The sequence below is a fragment of the Hetaerina americana genome, unplaced genomic scaffold (assembly GCF_022747635.1).
Source record: "Hetaerina americana unplaced genomic scaffold, ioHetAmer1.1.p SCAF_2, whole genome shotgun sequence".
In the NCBI taxonomy this organism is placed as follows: Eukaryota; Metazoa; Arthropoda; class Insecta; order Odonata; family Calopterygidae; genus Hetaerina; species Hetaerina americana.
In genome coordinates, this window is record NW_027286763.1 from 49,150,650 (window position 1) to 49,166,632 (window position 15,983).

Below are 15,983 nucleotides of genomic sequence, written 5' to 3' on the forward strand. Positions count from 1 at the left end.
GCTAGGGGTCACAAATTAGTTAATTAGTAATTATGTCCATCCAAAAACCTACCTTAACCGGTAGATTACCTAATAATAATAATCATAACTTTTCATGAATTCAAAGAACTCGGAAGCCAATAAATGATGACTCTATTATGTACTCATACAGAACATTGTTTGTAATGGAATGTTTTAAAGTACCTAACTAAAATTGGCAAAGTTAGAGTAGCATCATTCGATATATATAGTATTAGCCTCTAATTTAGCCTAACCATTCACACTCAATGTTGCAAAATTAGTTGTCATTTTATAAATTAGCTCACACAATGTATTCAAGATTAATGGAAAATGGGTGATAGAGGATGTTGAAGCAGAAATTTCTAAACTTTGAAATTTTTATTCACATCATTTCATGGATTAGTAATTTTAGTCAGCATTTCCATACAATTCTATTAGTGTTGCTTCTTTTCCTCAGGCTGAACTTGCACAGTTGCTCCTCTCACTTGGTGCTGTCAACAGTGCTCTGGAAATTTATCTCCACCTGCAGTTGTGGGAAGAGGTGATTGTTTGCTACACGATGTTAGAGCTGAAACACAAAGTAAGCATGAGAAGTAGTTTCCTGGGGATTGTATCACAAATCTTCATTTTCAGTAACGTGTCATTTATTTTTTAGTTCTCAAAGGGTGTATATGTTCTAATTTGATGGTTAAGAGTCTTAGGGTCAATCAGAGGTTCCTTGGTGCCCTGCTGCTTCAAGAACCTCCTTGCACCCCTGCATCACATGCACTTCCAACATCATGTTGGTCCAGTGACTAAAATCTTACCATTCCTCCCCAAAATCAGTTTGTTGAAGACCTGAAGCAGTTGATATTTTTTTTTCTTAGCATATTTTGTCACCTTAGTAACCTATCTATTGTTATAGTATCACCAACGATACCGCTTGCTGTGATGATCATTGGTTGGCATCATTGGGAGATCACCATCCCTCATTTGACAAAATATTTCTAACTTTCATAATAAGCTGGATCACTCTGATATCAAATGTATCTTTTTATTATGAGTACAATGCTTTAACTGAGAGGTAAAATAAATGTATTCAAAGCTTTGTTGTATTTTCAAATCATCCTGTCGCAAACGGACATATATTGAAAGTATTCATTTCTTGGGTCATTGTTTCATATTTATCCAATAACCCTTATAAGGAATAATATACTTAGTCTTCATTAATGTTTATAACAATACTTTGTATGGTGAGTGTATTAATGAAGGGTTGATACATATTCACTTTGCAGTGTAATTCCTAAATTTCACTGATGGGTTGGACAATGAAGGTAAATTGTAGAGAATCCACTGAGTAACTGGACAGTCTGATAACATCTTGTCATGTCTTCAGTTTCTTGAAGTTCTCAATCACTGTAAGATAGTTGAACAAGGCATAAGATGGTCCTTGAAGAGTGAAATGCAAAACAGTTCAGTAGAGGCTGCTGCTTGACTGCCTTTTTGTCAAGCTATCTAAACTATTAGTATTTCTCCTCATTCATTTGTTTTATCTTTCGAAAATAAACTAATGCAGCCTGTTTCTTTAAGGAAAAGAGAAAATTTTTGAAGAACTGCCATTTAAATATTTTCACATTTTGAGGGTGAAACCAACACAAGTGCTATTCAATGATACTTTCATCACCAAGTGGTGTGCTCAGCAAGTAAGAATCTCACAATTTTTAAATGTTGTGAGCTGTGGTAGAAAATTGGTGAATCAAGTGTTCATGTAGTAATTGGTGTAAATATACATACTCTTCTGAAGTTGATACGATTACATAGCTCAGATTGGACATGATGCATTAAGATAATATAAAATGAAACTTATCTGTCCAAAGAGTAATATAATTAGCAAACATGATGATTGAATCCAGTACTTGAGAAATTTAATATTTATGGTGAAAAATCACCAATGCTAATTGAGTATAAGGTTAGGAAGAAAAGAATGGAAGTGATATATTTTTTGTGCAGTGAAACAGTTAAAAATTAGTAGTCTAACCAGTCTACCAACTTGAATCAATGGTAAATATCTTAAGTGATGCCAAACTTATTTACTTAAAGTAATCCGCTGATTAGGTTTTATGTGAATGAATAATATTACAATATTGATGATAGAATTTTTGTATCAACCTGTGGTTTTACCACTATCGGACATTTAGAAAGTTTTTGCACAAATTGTTTTTGGATTCCAAAACTATTAGGCTGGAAAAAAATGTTTTTGATGGTGATAGTTAAGGGTAGTTAAGTAATTTCCCAGTTATATTTACCTTATTGCATGGTAAAATTGAATTTGAATTTTTGATATGTCAGATTGTAAAAATTAGACAAAAAAAAAGAAATCGTGGCATATTTAAAAAAAAGTCCAATATATTATAATTTCTAGATCTGAGTATACATTTCCTGTCATTTAAATCTTGTTGTTGAACTAATGTTTTTTTAAGGATAAAATTTTTGATTATTTTCTTTTAAATTAATTTTAAATTTGTTGTCTACTTTTAGAAATTAAGGGAAAGTAATTGCAGTGTCGGTGATGTATGTTTTTCTACATTCAGGTGACTGAAGTAATAGAACAACAGATTGCTATAAAGGAAACCCCTAAGTTATGGTGTCTGCTAGGTGATGCCAAAGGTGATGTCTCCTGTTATGAAAAGGCATGGGAGTTGTCTGGGCAGAGAAGTGCCAGAGCACAGAGGCATTGGGGACTGCATTATTATTTCAAAAGCAAGGTACCTATGTTTTATTTTGGTAATTATATTTGGTGAAATTTATCTGGAATGGTGTGAAATTCCTGACTGGCTAAAATATCACTTTAATCGATTGAAGTCTCCTATGCGGATCAAATTTTGTATTGTATATTTTTTAGTATTTATCCTAATCCTCTAGGACATTAAGATAAATCCTCAAGGACAAGGGCCAAGTGCCTTTAGAACCCTAGATAAGTTGGGCATGAAAACTTACGTAAGGCAACATGTGATATGGTGGAAGATTCATTCTGCTTCAGTCCACTTTTGCAATATCTTGATAAACTTATTGGTAACATTTTTGTTATAAACAGGTAAACTAAAACCAATGTATTTTTATTTGACTATTGGTAAAGTGTTTCTAACCACTCTTAAATATTGCACATTCCCAAATAGGTAATGGATCTTAAGTCACTTCTTTTTTGTGACAATGAGTGAAAAATATCAGGAATAATTACTCTTCAACTAAGTATTATCTGTATTGAAAGTAAATGATTGAGGGGATTGGGATGGTGCGGTGGCTAACATACTGGCTTCCCACCCATTGGGCCAGGGTTCAATCCTCACACACAACTGATATTTTTCGGTGGTATCCGGATCCCTGTTTGAGGTGCTTTGTGGGGAGCACTGAGTGAGTACAATGGCCGTTGAATGGGATGTTAAATTGCGGACCTTGGCACCTTTCGATAAGAGTAGGATAATGCCTACGCTGGGTTTATCTCCACCATTCCTTTTCCATCCGTCCCTAATGGTGCAAATAACCTCAGCTGTTGGTTGCCTCCCATCAAAAACTACTACTACTACTAGCTTATGCTTGTATAGTGGAAAACTTTTGGAACACTCTGTATGTTATGCTTTTCTTTAGAATACTTTCAAATGGACTAAGACTTTATTTTAGTGTAAGACCCTTGTTACTCCGTGGTAAAACTGAGTAAAAATTTGAAATCAAATAAGCATAAAGGAATGTATTCATGTAATTAAAAAAATACGGTAACATTTTATTGGTAAAATATAATTTTTATGCTGATTTTTTTATAATTTTTTTTTTTAAACTATAAATGCAAGAACAGTTTTACTGTAGGCTTCCAGAAGTATCAATTTTTTTGATATTGTATTGAAAAAACAATAAAAATTTAAGCATAATGCTTGAATTTTTTTGTCTTTTATGAGCAGTTTCATGAGTAGTATGTGCTTAAGGTAAAATGCTCATTATTGAGAATTCTCTGGTATTGATACATTACTAGTCTGTACATGTGATGAGAAAGTTTGATGACCTCCCTTGACAAAAACTTTGTACCAGCCAGGGACCGTTCAGGGGTCTGCTTAGAAAATATTGTAATTATTTCTTATTAATTTTGGAGATCTATGTAATTTTCTCAAGTGTGTTTAATGTGCTCACAGTTTCCCTACAAAAAGTAAATTAATCTCCAACTTGACAGAAGCTTGTATGTATGTAGGCTTTTAGGAATTTAATCATCATTGATTAATACTTTTTCACAATATGACTCTTAACTGCTGCAATTGTAAAAGGTAAGATATGCTGGACAGTGATTAGGTTGATAAGATTTTGGTTTGTGTCCATAAAAATATGAGACAGACTCTAAATTATATTTTTTAATCTGTAATTAATAATATTAAAAAAAAGTCCAATGATTAGATAATTGCAAACTGCAGATGAGTTCTCCCCAACTCAATACAGATTAATAATGTTTTACTGTATTTTTCTTACAGTATGCTGAAGCCATTCCTTATATGAGGAAATCTTTGGAGATAAATAGCTTACAGCTGCTCTTGTGGTCACGCTTGGGATATTCTGCTCTCAGCATCGAAAACTGGGAACTGGCTGCTTCTGTATACAGAAGATATTGCTCATTGGATACAGAGGTATATTCAAATAAATCTTTCATTTGCATGAAGAATGCCATATTTGGCCTAAGGATTAGAGCTATTTAAGTGGTTGACTGTTATGGCAGACACTGGTGTCAGGTAATACATACTCTGTGTCTCGGACACCAGTGTCTGCTAAAATTTTCTTCACCACATACACTTGAGTGACCCCTGCTTCTAAATTCTGATGTTTTCTGTCAAGCTACAGTACAGAGTTTAATGATAGCTGATTCCTTTTTTTCTGATTTTTCAGTCATAAATATTTTAAATTTGTGACTGGCACCATGGTAGACATTAGTGTCCACGTTGTCATTGATGAAATGGTTGGTGAAGGGGCAGATGTGAGTGAGATGGGATTAAACAGTTCAGGAAAAAGGAATGTTGCAATGAGTTGGGAAATAATAGGGATGGTGGCTAACATACTGGCTTCCCACCAAGAGGGCCCGGGTTTGAATCCTGGAGACGACAGATATTTTTCAGTGGTATCCCGATCCATGCTTGAGGTGCTTTTGGGGAGGCATTTGAGTGAGTACAACGTCCGTCGAGTGGGATGTTAAACTGCAGACCCCTTGGCACCTTTCAATAAGAGTAAACTAATGCCAGCGCTTGGTTTCTCTCCATCATTCCTTTCCCATCCATCACTAATGGTGCAAATGACCTTAGCTGTTGGTCGCCTCCCCTAAAACTACTACTACTTAATTATAACTAATATGTACTTGATTCAAAATCCATTGGGGTTCAAGTGGGTGTAGAAAATCTCCATAGAAATAGCAGTATATCATTTATAATATGGTTAGGCAGAGATTTTGGAATGTGTCAGATGCAGTAGTATCAGCTTTTTGGTCGCCATGGACTATAGAACAATGTGTAACATGTATTTCCCTATAGTATTTCTCTCTTCCTCTTCTCATATTTTCCACTCTCCTTCATACCATCCATTGAATACGTCTTTTCTATTCCTTCCTATACATCTTACGTTTTCTTATTGTTTTCCTGTCTGCCTTGGCCTCCAACTGATTCCACTACCTCTCAATGTATCTTCCATGCCCAATTTTGATCCTCTTTAAATTTACCCCACCAATTCCTCCTCTCTCTTCATACCATCCTCGGTACTTATATTTTCTTTATCCCTATATTCAACTTATTTTCTCCATTCCGCAAACATTTCATTCTAGCAAGATAAAATTGATTTCCTAATTCTAAGCAATGAAGTGTGATTGAAACACATATTTATCACGTACTGATTAATTATGTATTAATGAACACATATCAGTTATAATAATCGATTAATAATTTATGACATACTTATTATATCTGGATTCCAATGTATAATTTTCATATTTATCTGCTTTTGTTGCATATCTTTCGCAGAACTTTGAAGCCTGGAATAATTTGGCTAAGGCATATATAAAATTGGGACAGAAAGCTAGGGCATGGAAAGCACTACAGGAAGCACTGAAATGCAACTATGAAAACTGGAAAGTGTGGGACAACTTAATGGCTGTGAGCACTGACTGTGGAGAATTTGAAGAGGTCTGTTTATTAACTTTATATCTTCTTTTTTTCATATTTGCTTTTCATTTATGTGTATTTAGAATAGGAATAATGTGACGTAAAGAATTTGATACACAATATGTTGCCTCTTGATTTTTGACTGCGGTGAGTATTGTAGCATTTCCAAGTTGCCGTGTTATATGATAAAAATAAATTTTCATGGAATCTTGTCACCTGGAGCAGCAATTTTTATCTATAGGATTTATATCCCTGTAATTGTATTTTCAGGTAATTCGTGCGTATCATCGTATTTTAGATCTTAAGGAGAAGCATACTGATGTGGAAGTGTTGAGGATTCTCGTGACTGCTATAGTTAAAAATGAGCCGGATAATCAAGGTGTGCCTGCAGGTCGATTGAAAGAAAAAGCCTTGGCTCTGTTTGGTCGGCTGACATCTCAAGTAAGCTGTGTATTTATTAATTAAACATATACATTACAAATGAAATCCCTTATAGTTTTAGCTGAAAGGCATGGTACTTATTGAAATGCAATATTAATTGAAGTGATAAGCATGTATCAGTTGCTTAAAATGTCAAATGAGTGTTTGCATTACATTTGATGGTACCACATTTTTTTCTAATTGTATAAAAAGTCAGCCCCCAATTCTCCTGAAAGAAGTGGTTATTTCTGGGGGAAAATATTTAAGGGCTTACTTTTGCGATTGAGATTGAAATATTTCAAAATTCAGAGAACTTGGTAAATAAGGTTTTCGCAGAAATTATTTTCTTGTATTGGCCTTAATACTTAATTATTGAGTAACTTAGTCATGAATTTCAAAACTGTAATCAAATCATTGTTTCACAAGAAGCACTTTTTAAGCATTTTTTTATATTCTTTCAAATAATTATGAATAATAATCTCCAATTTTTAATTTACCAATACATTGATATATTTACCGTACATTTTTATCATATTGTAAATTTCATGAAATTTAGTTACTAACTAAAGAAAAATATTCTTTCTGCCTTAGATTTTGAACAATGCCAAAATTTGGGTCTTATATGCTAAACTGGTTGCTGGAACAAGTGTTGCTAGTGCTGAATCTTCCGCTAAAGTGGCTCAGCTCTTGCAGAAAGGACACAGAAGTGCACTGCAGTTCCCGAATTGGGAGAAGGATGTAAAAGCATGCATAGAAGTGTTGGAGATTAGTGAAAACCTTGCAGACGGTAAGGAATATTAAGGCACCTGATTAGTTGCTAAGCAGAATTGATACTGATAAAATTTTGCATCATGGGATGAATTTAGTTTACCCTCTGTATTGAATCAAGACATTTGGAGTTGCTTAGTTCAGTAAATTTATAAATGAGAGCAAAGGAATTGCATTGATTTGGTTGATTGATTGATAGCGTTGAGTTTGAATTATCAACAAAGGAACTCACATTACATGTATTCAACTATTTAGTCATTATACGAGAATAATCGTGTCATTCTTTGTAGTAGAGGAAATTAATGGTCAAATATATGGTCAAACATAACACACTCAGCCCTGTCCATTTTTAAAATACTAGTTCTGGTCAGAATGGTGTTTCTTACGAATATATATGGTGATAATAAATGTAAGTACGTAAAAGTAATGCTTGTATGAAAGTGTAGTTGCATATACCTACTTTTAAACCATATAATCTGATAAAAAATTGGTTGGCGTGCAATAGTTACTCTCAATAATTTTTCAAAAATATTTGATTACGCAAAATGATTGTGAATGAACTTTGAGAGTATTTGACTGTTAAATTAAGTATTATTGTCATATTTGTGGTTGGTAAACATTCAGTATTAGGCTTTATTATAGAAAATATTTGTTGTAATTATTCATGTTCTACATGGGTACCAGTATGAGGTATGCAATATCTCTAAACACTGGAGCACACAGTCCACTGCTTTTTTGTACCTCTTTAGTCAAGGGGTAGAAATTATGAGCAAATTTTACCTTGTACCAAATATTTAATTAGAAATTGATGATTCATTTTTAGGAAAATGTCCTATAAATATTTGTCAATGCAGCAGGTTCAAAGCTTCACCTCCCATTCAGATAAGTCTTTTCACAGCAGCTTGTATATAGCCCACAAAAGCAGGCTTCTTGTCAGTTCTTTCCTTGTATTAAATTTATATATTTACAAATGCCTTAAGAAACAGGCAAAAGAGAAGTGTTTTTCCTCTTATATTTTTTCTGTTAAACAAAGAGTAACTGTGTGGTTGATCTACATATACAGTCCATCCCATACTGTTCTGATATATTTTTATCATGTCATCTGTCTTCTAAATATAAATAAATTCACCCAAGGTGCCTAGTTTCATGCAGGAAGCAAAGTCATCTTAGCTGTGTTTTGTGGAGAGGCAAGGTAAATGTATGGTAAACCACTACGGCTAGTAAATATCCTTTTCTGCATAGTAAAATTTACTTTTTCTATAGTTTACATATTTTGAAAACTCAATTCAAGCCCTTTCTATTATTCATCAGAGTACCTGTCCCCAAAGTTTTATTTTGACTAAGAAGTTAAACAAAGGAGGAACAATGTTGAATCAGTGTTTTTATGGATGCTGCCTTCTCTAATACCGAATTGTTATGTAGTTACATAGTTTTCTAAGCTAAGATTTTCTTTGAGGGATCCTATTTGTTGAGAGTTTACTATATGTATAAGGGAAGGGCAACACAGTATAATGTGTACATATATAAATATATGTGATACTGGGAATAAATATCAGAATCTTACAAGATTATAAGTGTGAGTAAATAACCCAGCTTGGCATAATTATTTGTTCCAGTAGCAGTCTTTTGTTCAATTCTATTTCTAGTCTCTAGAACGGGCGTATTTGGTAATCCAAAAAATCTGGAATATCATTAATTTCTCTAAATTTTTTAGGTGCCTTGGGACAAGCCTTTACCAAAGTTGTTGTTCTAACATTCTATGTTTTAAGTACTCAAACGGTATTTCCTCTCCAGTGTCTACTAGGAAGACATTGGCACTAGACATTAGGGCTCACTTTACAGTGCCATCTAAGTAATCAACTCAGTCTCAACCAAAGTAATCAACCCAAAGATTGGCTTGATATACTATATGAGGGCACAGCTCAGTACTAAACCCTATGCCTTGTACAAACAGGGTAGGGCTGTCAGTTCTTTTCTTTTTGGTGCCTATGGTTTCCCAGGAAGATACGTACCCGAATTATCAGACAGTTTGGGTGATGTTAAGGGTGCTATTTCCCTAAATTTTTTAAAAGTCTTGTGACTCAACATATCTTGTACAAATATTATTTGGAATAAGAAATTTGCTACTTTTTTCAATTCTGTTTTGATTTTCCACAGTCCATGGCAATTTTCCACAGTCATGGATGTAAAGAGAAAGTTTTTTTTTGTGGAAACACATTTTCCCCGTGCACTCCTAAGGATTTGATAAGATGGAGGTGTTAATTTTGGTACATGGTTCCTTTAATTTGCCACTCACATTACTGTTTGTGTGAGAGCTTCATCATCGTTGTCATTGGAAAAATACAGCTTGTGAGCCACTGAAGCACATGCCAATTTGGAGCTATTGAAGCATTTTCTGGCCAAATTTGGAGTCTGATGCTTAAAAATTTTATTTCTTAAATCTCGCAAGTATTTGTCTAGTAATTTGACATCTCTGTGAATTCTTGAAAATCAGGAAAATAAACTGGGGATATGAAGCTGAAACTTCTGAAAAACTTCAGATTGCTATTATAACCTGTAACTATGGTATAATGTGTTAGTATTTTTTTGGAAAATAGTTGACTATTGGTTGATAAGGGGCGACAAAGTTTAATCTTTGGTTTTTATTCTTTTTATATCATCATATCCTAAGAACTTAGTAATCCACGATCCTCAGGGCACTCCACTGGGGATAAAACACTGATTTCCAAATTTATGCTAAAAGCCTTAGATTGATTCCACAAGCCTTATGTACACTTCAATTGACAAATGATGAATTGTTGCTCTTTTTTGATGGAAAGAGGAAAATAGATTAATTATATTAACATAAACCACAATAAAACTATTTTAGTACACTTTGTTCTTTCAGCACACTTGGACTGCATTGAAAACTGTCCTTCAAATCAGGCTGTTCAATTGCTGTCATCTGCCAAATTTGCTGTGAGAGCAGCGGTAACAAAAGTGAAAGTGAGTGTATTGCAAGATATGTAGAATAATAAGTTGGAGAGCATTGTCTAATTTAAAAAAAATAATTGTGAAATAACCCCAAGTTCACAGTCTATTCGCAATATTTGCTGTAACCATTGACTGTTAAACGTAAGAAATTCCATTTATGCAATCAAATTGATAGGAAATCCCATCCTTGAATTTGAAGTATCTCAATGTAATTTTAAATTGTTTTTAGATCTAAGTCAGTGTTATTTCTGCAAATATGCTTTTTAATTATAGATTCTCTTGCACAGTAAATATTTGAGTAGCTATGAATTTAGCAAGATAGTATATCCCACATAATTATTTATTCATTCTTAATTATAATTAATAATCAAATAGTACCTTTGTCTTTTTTATTAATTTTACTTAATGCTTTTTCATCACAACACCTAATGTTGTTGATTTAACAGGTACCCATTCAGATGGGTGACCATTGTGCTCCTTATAAAAATGTTCAATAATATTATCCATTGAATGGAAGAAAAGTCATTGTTTGTCATTTTCTGCCCAAAAAATAAAATAAGTTGACTATAAAGTTAAAATTCTGCATAATGACCTGGCTCTTGTGGTGGGTCTGTAAGTCATGAATGAAAATGGATAAGCATGTTAACATAATGATAACTGAGTTGTTTTCCAATTTCAGACATTTTCCTTGGTTTTTCTTTTTCACTTGCTATGGCGCATGTGGATGAAAGTTCCTATACAATTTCTTACGCTGTAGGATGAATTCTCAAGAAAATAATACTGCTTTTATAATTGTACAGTATTATTTTAAGGTTCAAAATGCAAACTTTTTATAATCACAGTGCTACTTTTGAGTGGAGCTTTGGAATATGCACCTTGGTCCCTATGTAACTCATGTCTCATCACGTTTCATGTTTTTTCTTAAATTGTTCAACTTTTACATGATTCATAAAATCCTTACTAAAGGAAACTTGTTGCTTTCTCTACTGTTTCTTCCTCTATGACAGCATTGACCAACTATGAGAACAAATTTTGCAGAAACTTAATGCATTTCCAAATCTTTGGCCAAAAGTGTATTACACAAACCAGTCAAATTGTGTGATCCTTGTAGTGAAATCAAATTTTCAATATATCTCTTCCATAGGCATCTTTCAGAAATCACCCCAACTTATTCTTATTTTATCAGTAGTCTCATTTAGAAACTCCAAATAACTGGGTGACTTGAACTACAAAATGTACGAGGGTAATTAGAAAAGTTCTCGGAATGGTATAGAAATAAAAGACTTACCTCAGTGAAACTTTTTTATTTTTCAATGTAGTCTCCCTGTACACTAATGCACTTGATCCAGCAATGTTCCAATGTCTCAATCCCCTCTCGAAAATTACATTCCTTCAGGCCTGCAAAATACCCATCTACTCCGGCTGTTAGTTCTTTGTTTGAAGAAAATCTCTGTCCACCAAGGAAAATTTTGAGCTTGGGGAAGAGATGGAAATCCGATGGAGTCTAATTTGGTGAATAAGGCAGATGTGGCAACAATTCATATCTTAGATCATGTATTTTTGCCATGGCAATGACACTTGTGTATGGGCATGGATTGTCTTTATGAAAGATGGCTTTCTACCTTGCCAAACCTAGCCTTTTTCCATCTATCTTTTACTGTAGTTGATCCAGAAGGTTAGCGTAGTATTTTCCAGTAATTTTTTGACCAGTGGGAAGATAATCTATATGTAGAAACCCTGTCTCATGCCAGAAAACGGAAGCCATCACCTTTCTGGCCCACTACAAGTATATTGCCTTTGCTTTCTTTGGTAGTTGTGAATCGAGATGTTTCCACTGCTTTGACTGTGGTTTTGTCTCTGGGATATAGGAGTGGACCCAAGTGTCATCTGTGATGACAAACTAGTGCAGACAATCTTGTTGGTTACTCTTAAAACGGGTCAAACATTGTTCGGAAATTTCCATTCTGATGGGTTTTGTGATCCTACATTAAGAGTAGCAGCAGATAATTTTCTCATACCCAATTCCACTGGTAAAATGTGATATGCCCATTCAGGTGACATGCCTACAGCTTCAGCGATTTCTTGCACTTTCAGGTGGTGATCCTCCATGGCCATTTTATGTACCTTTGCAATGATTTCTGGGGTAGTGGCACATTTTGCCAATTACAGCACAGATCATCATCTAAGCTCTCCCGACCAAACTTTAATTGTTTGTCCACTTGGCAACATTGAATATGAAGGAGCATAGTCCCCCAGAGTGTTCTGAAAGTCAGCATGAATTTCCTTTGGTTTCATATCTTTCTTTATGAAGTATTGAATCACTGTTCGAATCTCAAATTTTTTCGTCTTCACAAGTAGGCACAACAACAAAGAGGTGTCTGCACCATTGATCAGACCAGAGTACTTAGGCATGACATGTGTACTCATAAAGGATGACCTATTACTAAGTGGGAATTCTGAGAACACCTCTAACTGCCTTCATAATGCACTCAAGTTTTTCCTTACTTATCCTCTATTATTATTTTGTTTTATGGAATGAGTACATGCAGTTTGTCATCAGAGTTAGCATGATCACTAATTCCAATATCTGTTGAAGTACATAATATTTTCTTGGCATTTAAGATCACTAATCTTCGTGTAAACTTTCAGTATCATGTTTCACTCCTCTGTGTGTTGCAAATATAATCAATAAAGCTTTAATTCAGTTGTCAGGTAAGTAGCAATAGTAATGTTTAAAATAGGTTTTTCTGAAAAAAATCTTTGTTGTATGATCTTTTTTATGTAAAATTCATAAGTTGCTAGCTTAAGTGCTGCTCTTATTAAGGTAATATATTGGGTAAATGCATTTTTCTCTTTCATTTCAGCAATATCACATTAATGCTGTAACTCAAGAGGTTATTTCTCCAGAGATACTTCGAATGCTGATCAAAGTTGAGATGAAACTAGAAATGCTCTCTTCCGAAATAGCAAGACATCAAGTTTCTAGTTGAAAAGTTATATGTCAGCTAACATTCCTGTACATATTTTCAATAAATGGTATAACAATAATGAACAAAAATTCCCATTTACGTTTCACTTTGTCCATTAGATGTTGATCTCTTTTTCAAATGTCTTAATCCACCAGAAAAAATAGGTGAATGTTGTAGAAGGACCAGGCAAATCTCTTTTTAAGTATATTTAGCTTGAAAGAAGCAAAGTTTGAGGAAATTCAAAGGTCTTTATCGAACCATGAAAACCATATTTAAGGTCCTTGATGAACCGATTTCAAGAATTTGAACAATGCCAGAAACTTGCTCATCCCACAGCAGACTTTACCCATTGCTACTCTCCTTTGTATGTGGCATATATATATAAATAGATGGTACAACTTACATAATGTCCTTCAAGGACCTAATAAATGTAATAGTGCAGAGAAACATGACTGTTCAAGTGAATGGTGTGAAGGTAATTTGGTGTTTATGAACATTGAGAAGGCAACATTTATTCCATGCTTTTGAGGATAAATTAATCCTCTCTTTAAGTGTTCTACTGTGACAAAATTCTTAAGGATGCATATTCATGAGACTCACTATCCTGGGACTCTCATGTTGATAATTTCTCTCAAGTTATCATAGGATGTCACCTCCTGAGAAAAATTGTGAGCCAGTTTTATGATGTTATCACTCTCAGTTTATCATGCATTAATTAATATTCCACTGAAATGTGGAATTGTAGTGTAGGGGCACTTATATCATTCCTTGCTCCTCTTAAGGCTGTGAAAATGGCAAGTGAGAATCCTAGGTAAAATTTCAACGGCATGCAGTTGTAGACCTTACTTTTTAAAAAATTTTAACTACTCCTTGTATGTATATTTTCCATGCTATTATTATTGTGCAGCAAAACAAAGCCATGTTCAATTTGATAACTAATGCTGATGCACATATGCGCACCATAAGAGTTGTTATGGCTTAAGGATAACTGCCCATCACTCAGCTATGTTTGCGAAGAACCCATGTTATGCTATTGTGAAATCCCTGAAATCATTGCTTAGAAAACTTAAGGGAAATAAAAAAATTGTCTTTAAGTCATAACTTGATCAGTTCATGTGTGAACATCAACTCTTATTTAGTTGATGAATTCATGCATCTCTATGTAGATAAATTATTTTATTTTAATATATGCTGTTACTGCTCCTGTTTCCTTTTTTATTTCTGACTATCATTTGTATTCAAACCCTAATTATGTATTGTGTTTGTGTGGAATATTTGCAATCAATGTGATGTGTTCCGTGCATGTCTTTTAGGAAACAATAAACAATTATAATTCCCCGCTATTGGAAATAAAACTATCAGTGTACATACACAATGTTATGGAATCCAAAATAAATAGCATTAACTCTATCTGGGAAAACCCTAGTGATACTTTAAATTGTGATAAAACTTTTGTTGAGAAATCCTCCACTGGACTAGTAACATTATGCAAGTACAGTTTTATTTCAGTAGTGAATTAAAAAGTTCATATGGATGAATCTTAAGGAGTTTATCAATTGAGTTGAAAAAATGTTGAACTAAGTAGTTTTGGCAGTAAAGTAGCTTCACATATATGTGCATAAATTGTGTTGGCTTTGGATTGATGTATTGCAACTGCTAATAGCTGTTTCTCTTCTAGGAAATAATATGTATTTTTCTTTATATTATCGCAAGGTTTTCATCTATATTTGTTACATTACGAGTAGGTCTTTAGGAGGAGAGTTACTTGGGTTGAAGGAACAACATGACGTGATACCATGCTAAGAAATTATTGACGTGTACATATATGTAGAAAATATTTGCTCGAGCGATATAAAATAATATAAGGCGAGTATGGAGGTCAAACAAAGTCAGTATTTTGGCAATTTTTAATATCTATTCTTCCTTTCCTCAAATTCGTCTATTCCAAGGAAGTTTCCAGGAAGATGCCATCAGCATTCGCTGAACATGATGGAGAATGATGAGGTCATGTGAGAAGAACTAAACATTTTCAAACATAATGATCTGGAAGCTAATATCAGAATGCATACCATAATATTTTCACACAGCCATTAATCAATTAAACTGTGAAAGCCTAATCGGCTTAGCATACAAACTTGGAATTACGAATTTTTGTAAATTGATACTGCGAAGTTATTACACAAAATGAGATATTTTTTCTGCCTACCCTAGTTGTTGGATTACGGCACTGGATGGCTAGTATAAGCATCAAAATTATATTTAAAAGTGCAATAATACAAGAGTATGTCAGATTGTTTACTTTTTCAAATAATATTCCGCACGACCTGATCGAGTCGTTCTCTTCAATCTTCCTTTATTTTATTGTTTTCCCATCCTCTTGGGGGTTTCTCAAATGGGTTAGTATACATACACAGGACAGTTCAAATAGGTTTTGATTTTCCTTGAGCGATTCCAGGTCACTGAGTATATCCTGACGTGAAAGATGTTAATTTCACTGAATTTTCGGTCAAGTGATCACTTCAGCGTAGTTATCGTATTGAACTTGATGAATATTAAACAGCAGATCTTGATTCTTTCGTAATTATGGAAAATGTTGGCCGTATATCATTGGCTTTACGGGTCGTGACTGTTTAGTTATAATACCTTCAGAAGTTTGGTGTTTTGACGCAATTTTAAGTTTGCCATGCATATAAGA

At 33.9% G+C, this 15,983-nt stretch overlaps 1 protein-coding gene across 2 annotated transcripts in view; it reads left to right on the plus strand.

The window, feature by feature from the left end:
* The window catches only part of LOC139687890 (tetratricopeptide repeat protein 27), a 33,162-nt gene extending 18,608 nt beyond the window's left edge, over positions 1-14,554 (plus strand). Inside the window, exons 10-17 of one of the 2 annotated variants that reach the window (XM_071585224.1) lie at positions 458-580; positions 2,571-2,744; positions 4,491-4,643; positions 6,018-6,179; positions 6,429-6,599; positions 7,170-7,365; positions 10,234-10,331; positions 13,184-14,554. In XM_071585224.1, coding sequence (XP_071441325.1) covers positions 458-580; positions 2,571-2,744; positions 4,491-4,643; positions 6,018-6,179; positions 6,429-6,599; positions 7,170-7,365; positions 10,234-10,331; positions 13,184-13,309 — 1,203 coding nt within the window. In that variant the 3' untranslated portion in view covers positions 13,310-14,554. The remainder of the gene's footprint in view (positions 1-457; positions 581-2,570; positions 2,745-4,490; positions 4,644-6,017; positions 6,180-6,428; positions 6,600-7,169; positions 7,366-10,233; positions 10,332-13,183) is intronic. The other variant, XM_071585225.1, reaches the window with a different exon arrangement.
* The last annotated feature ends 1,429 nt before the right edge of the window (positions 14,555-15,983 follow it).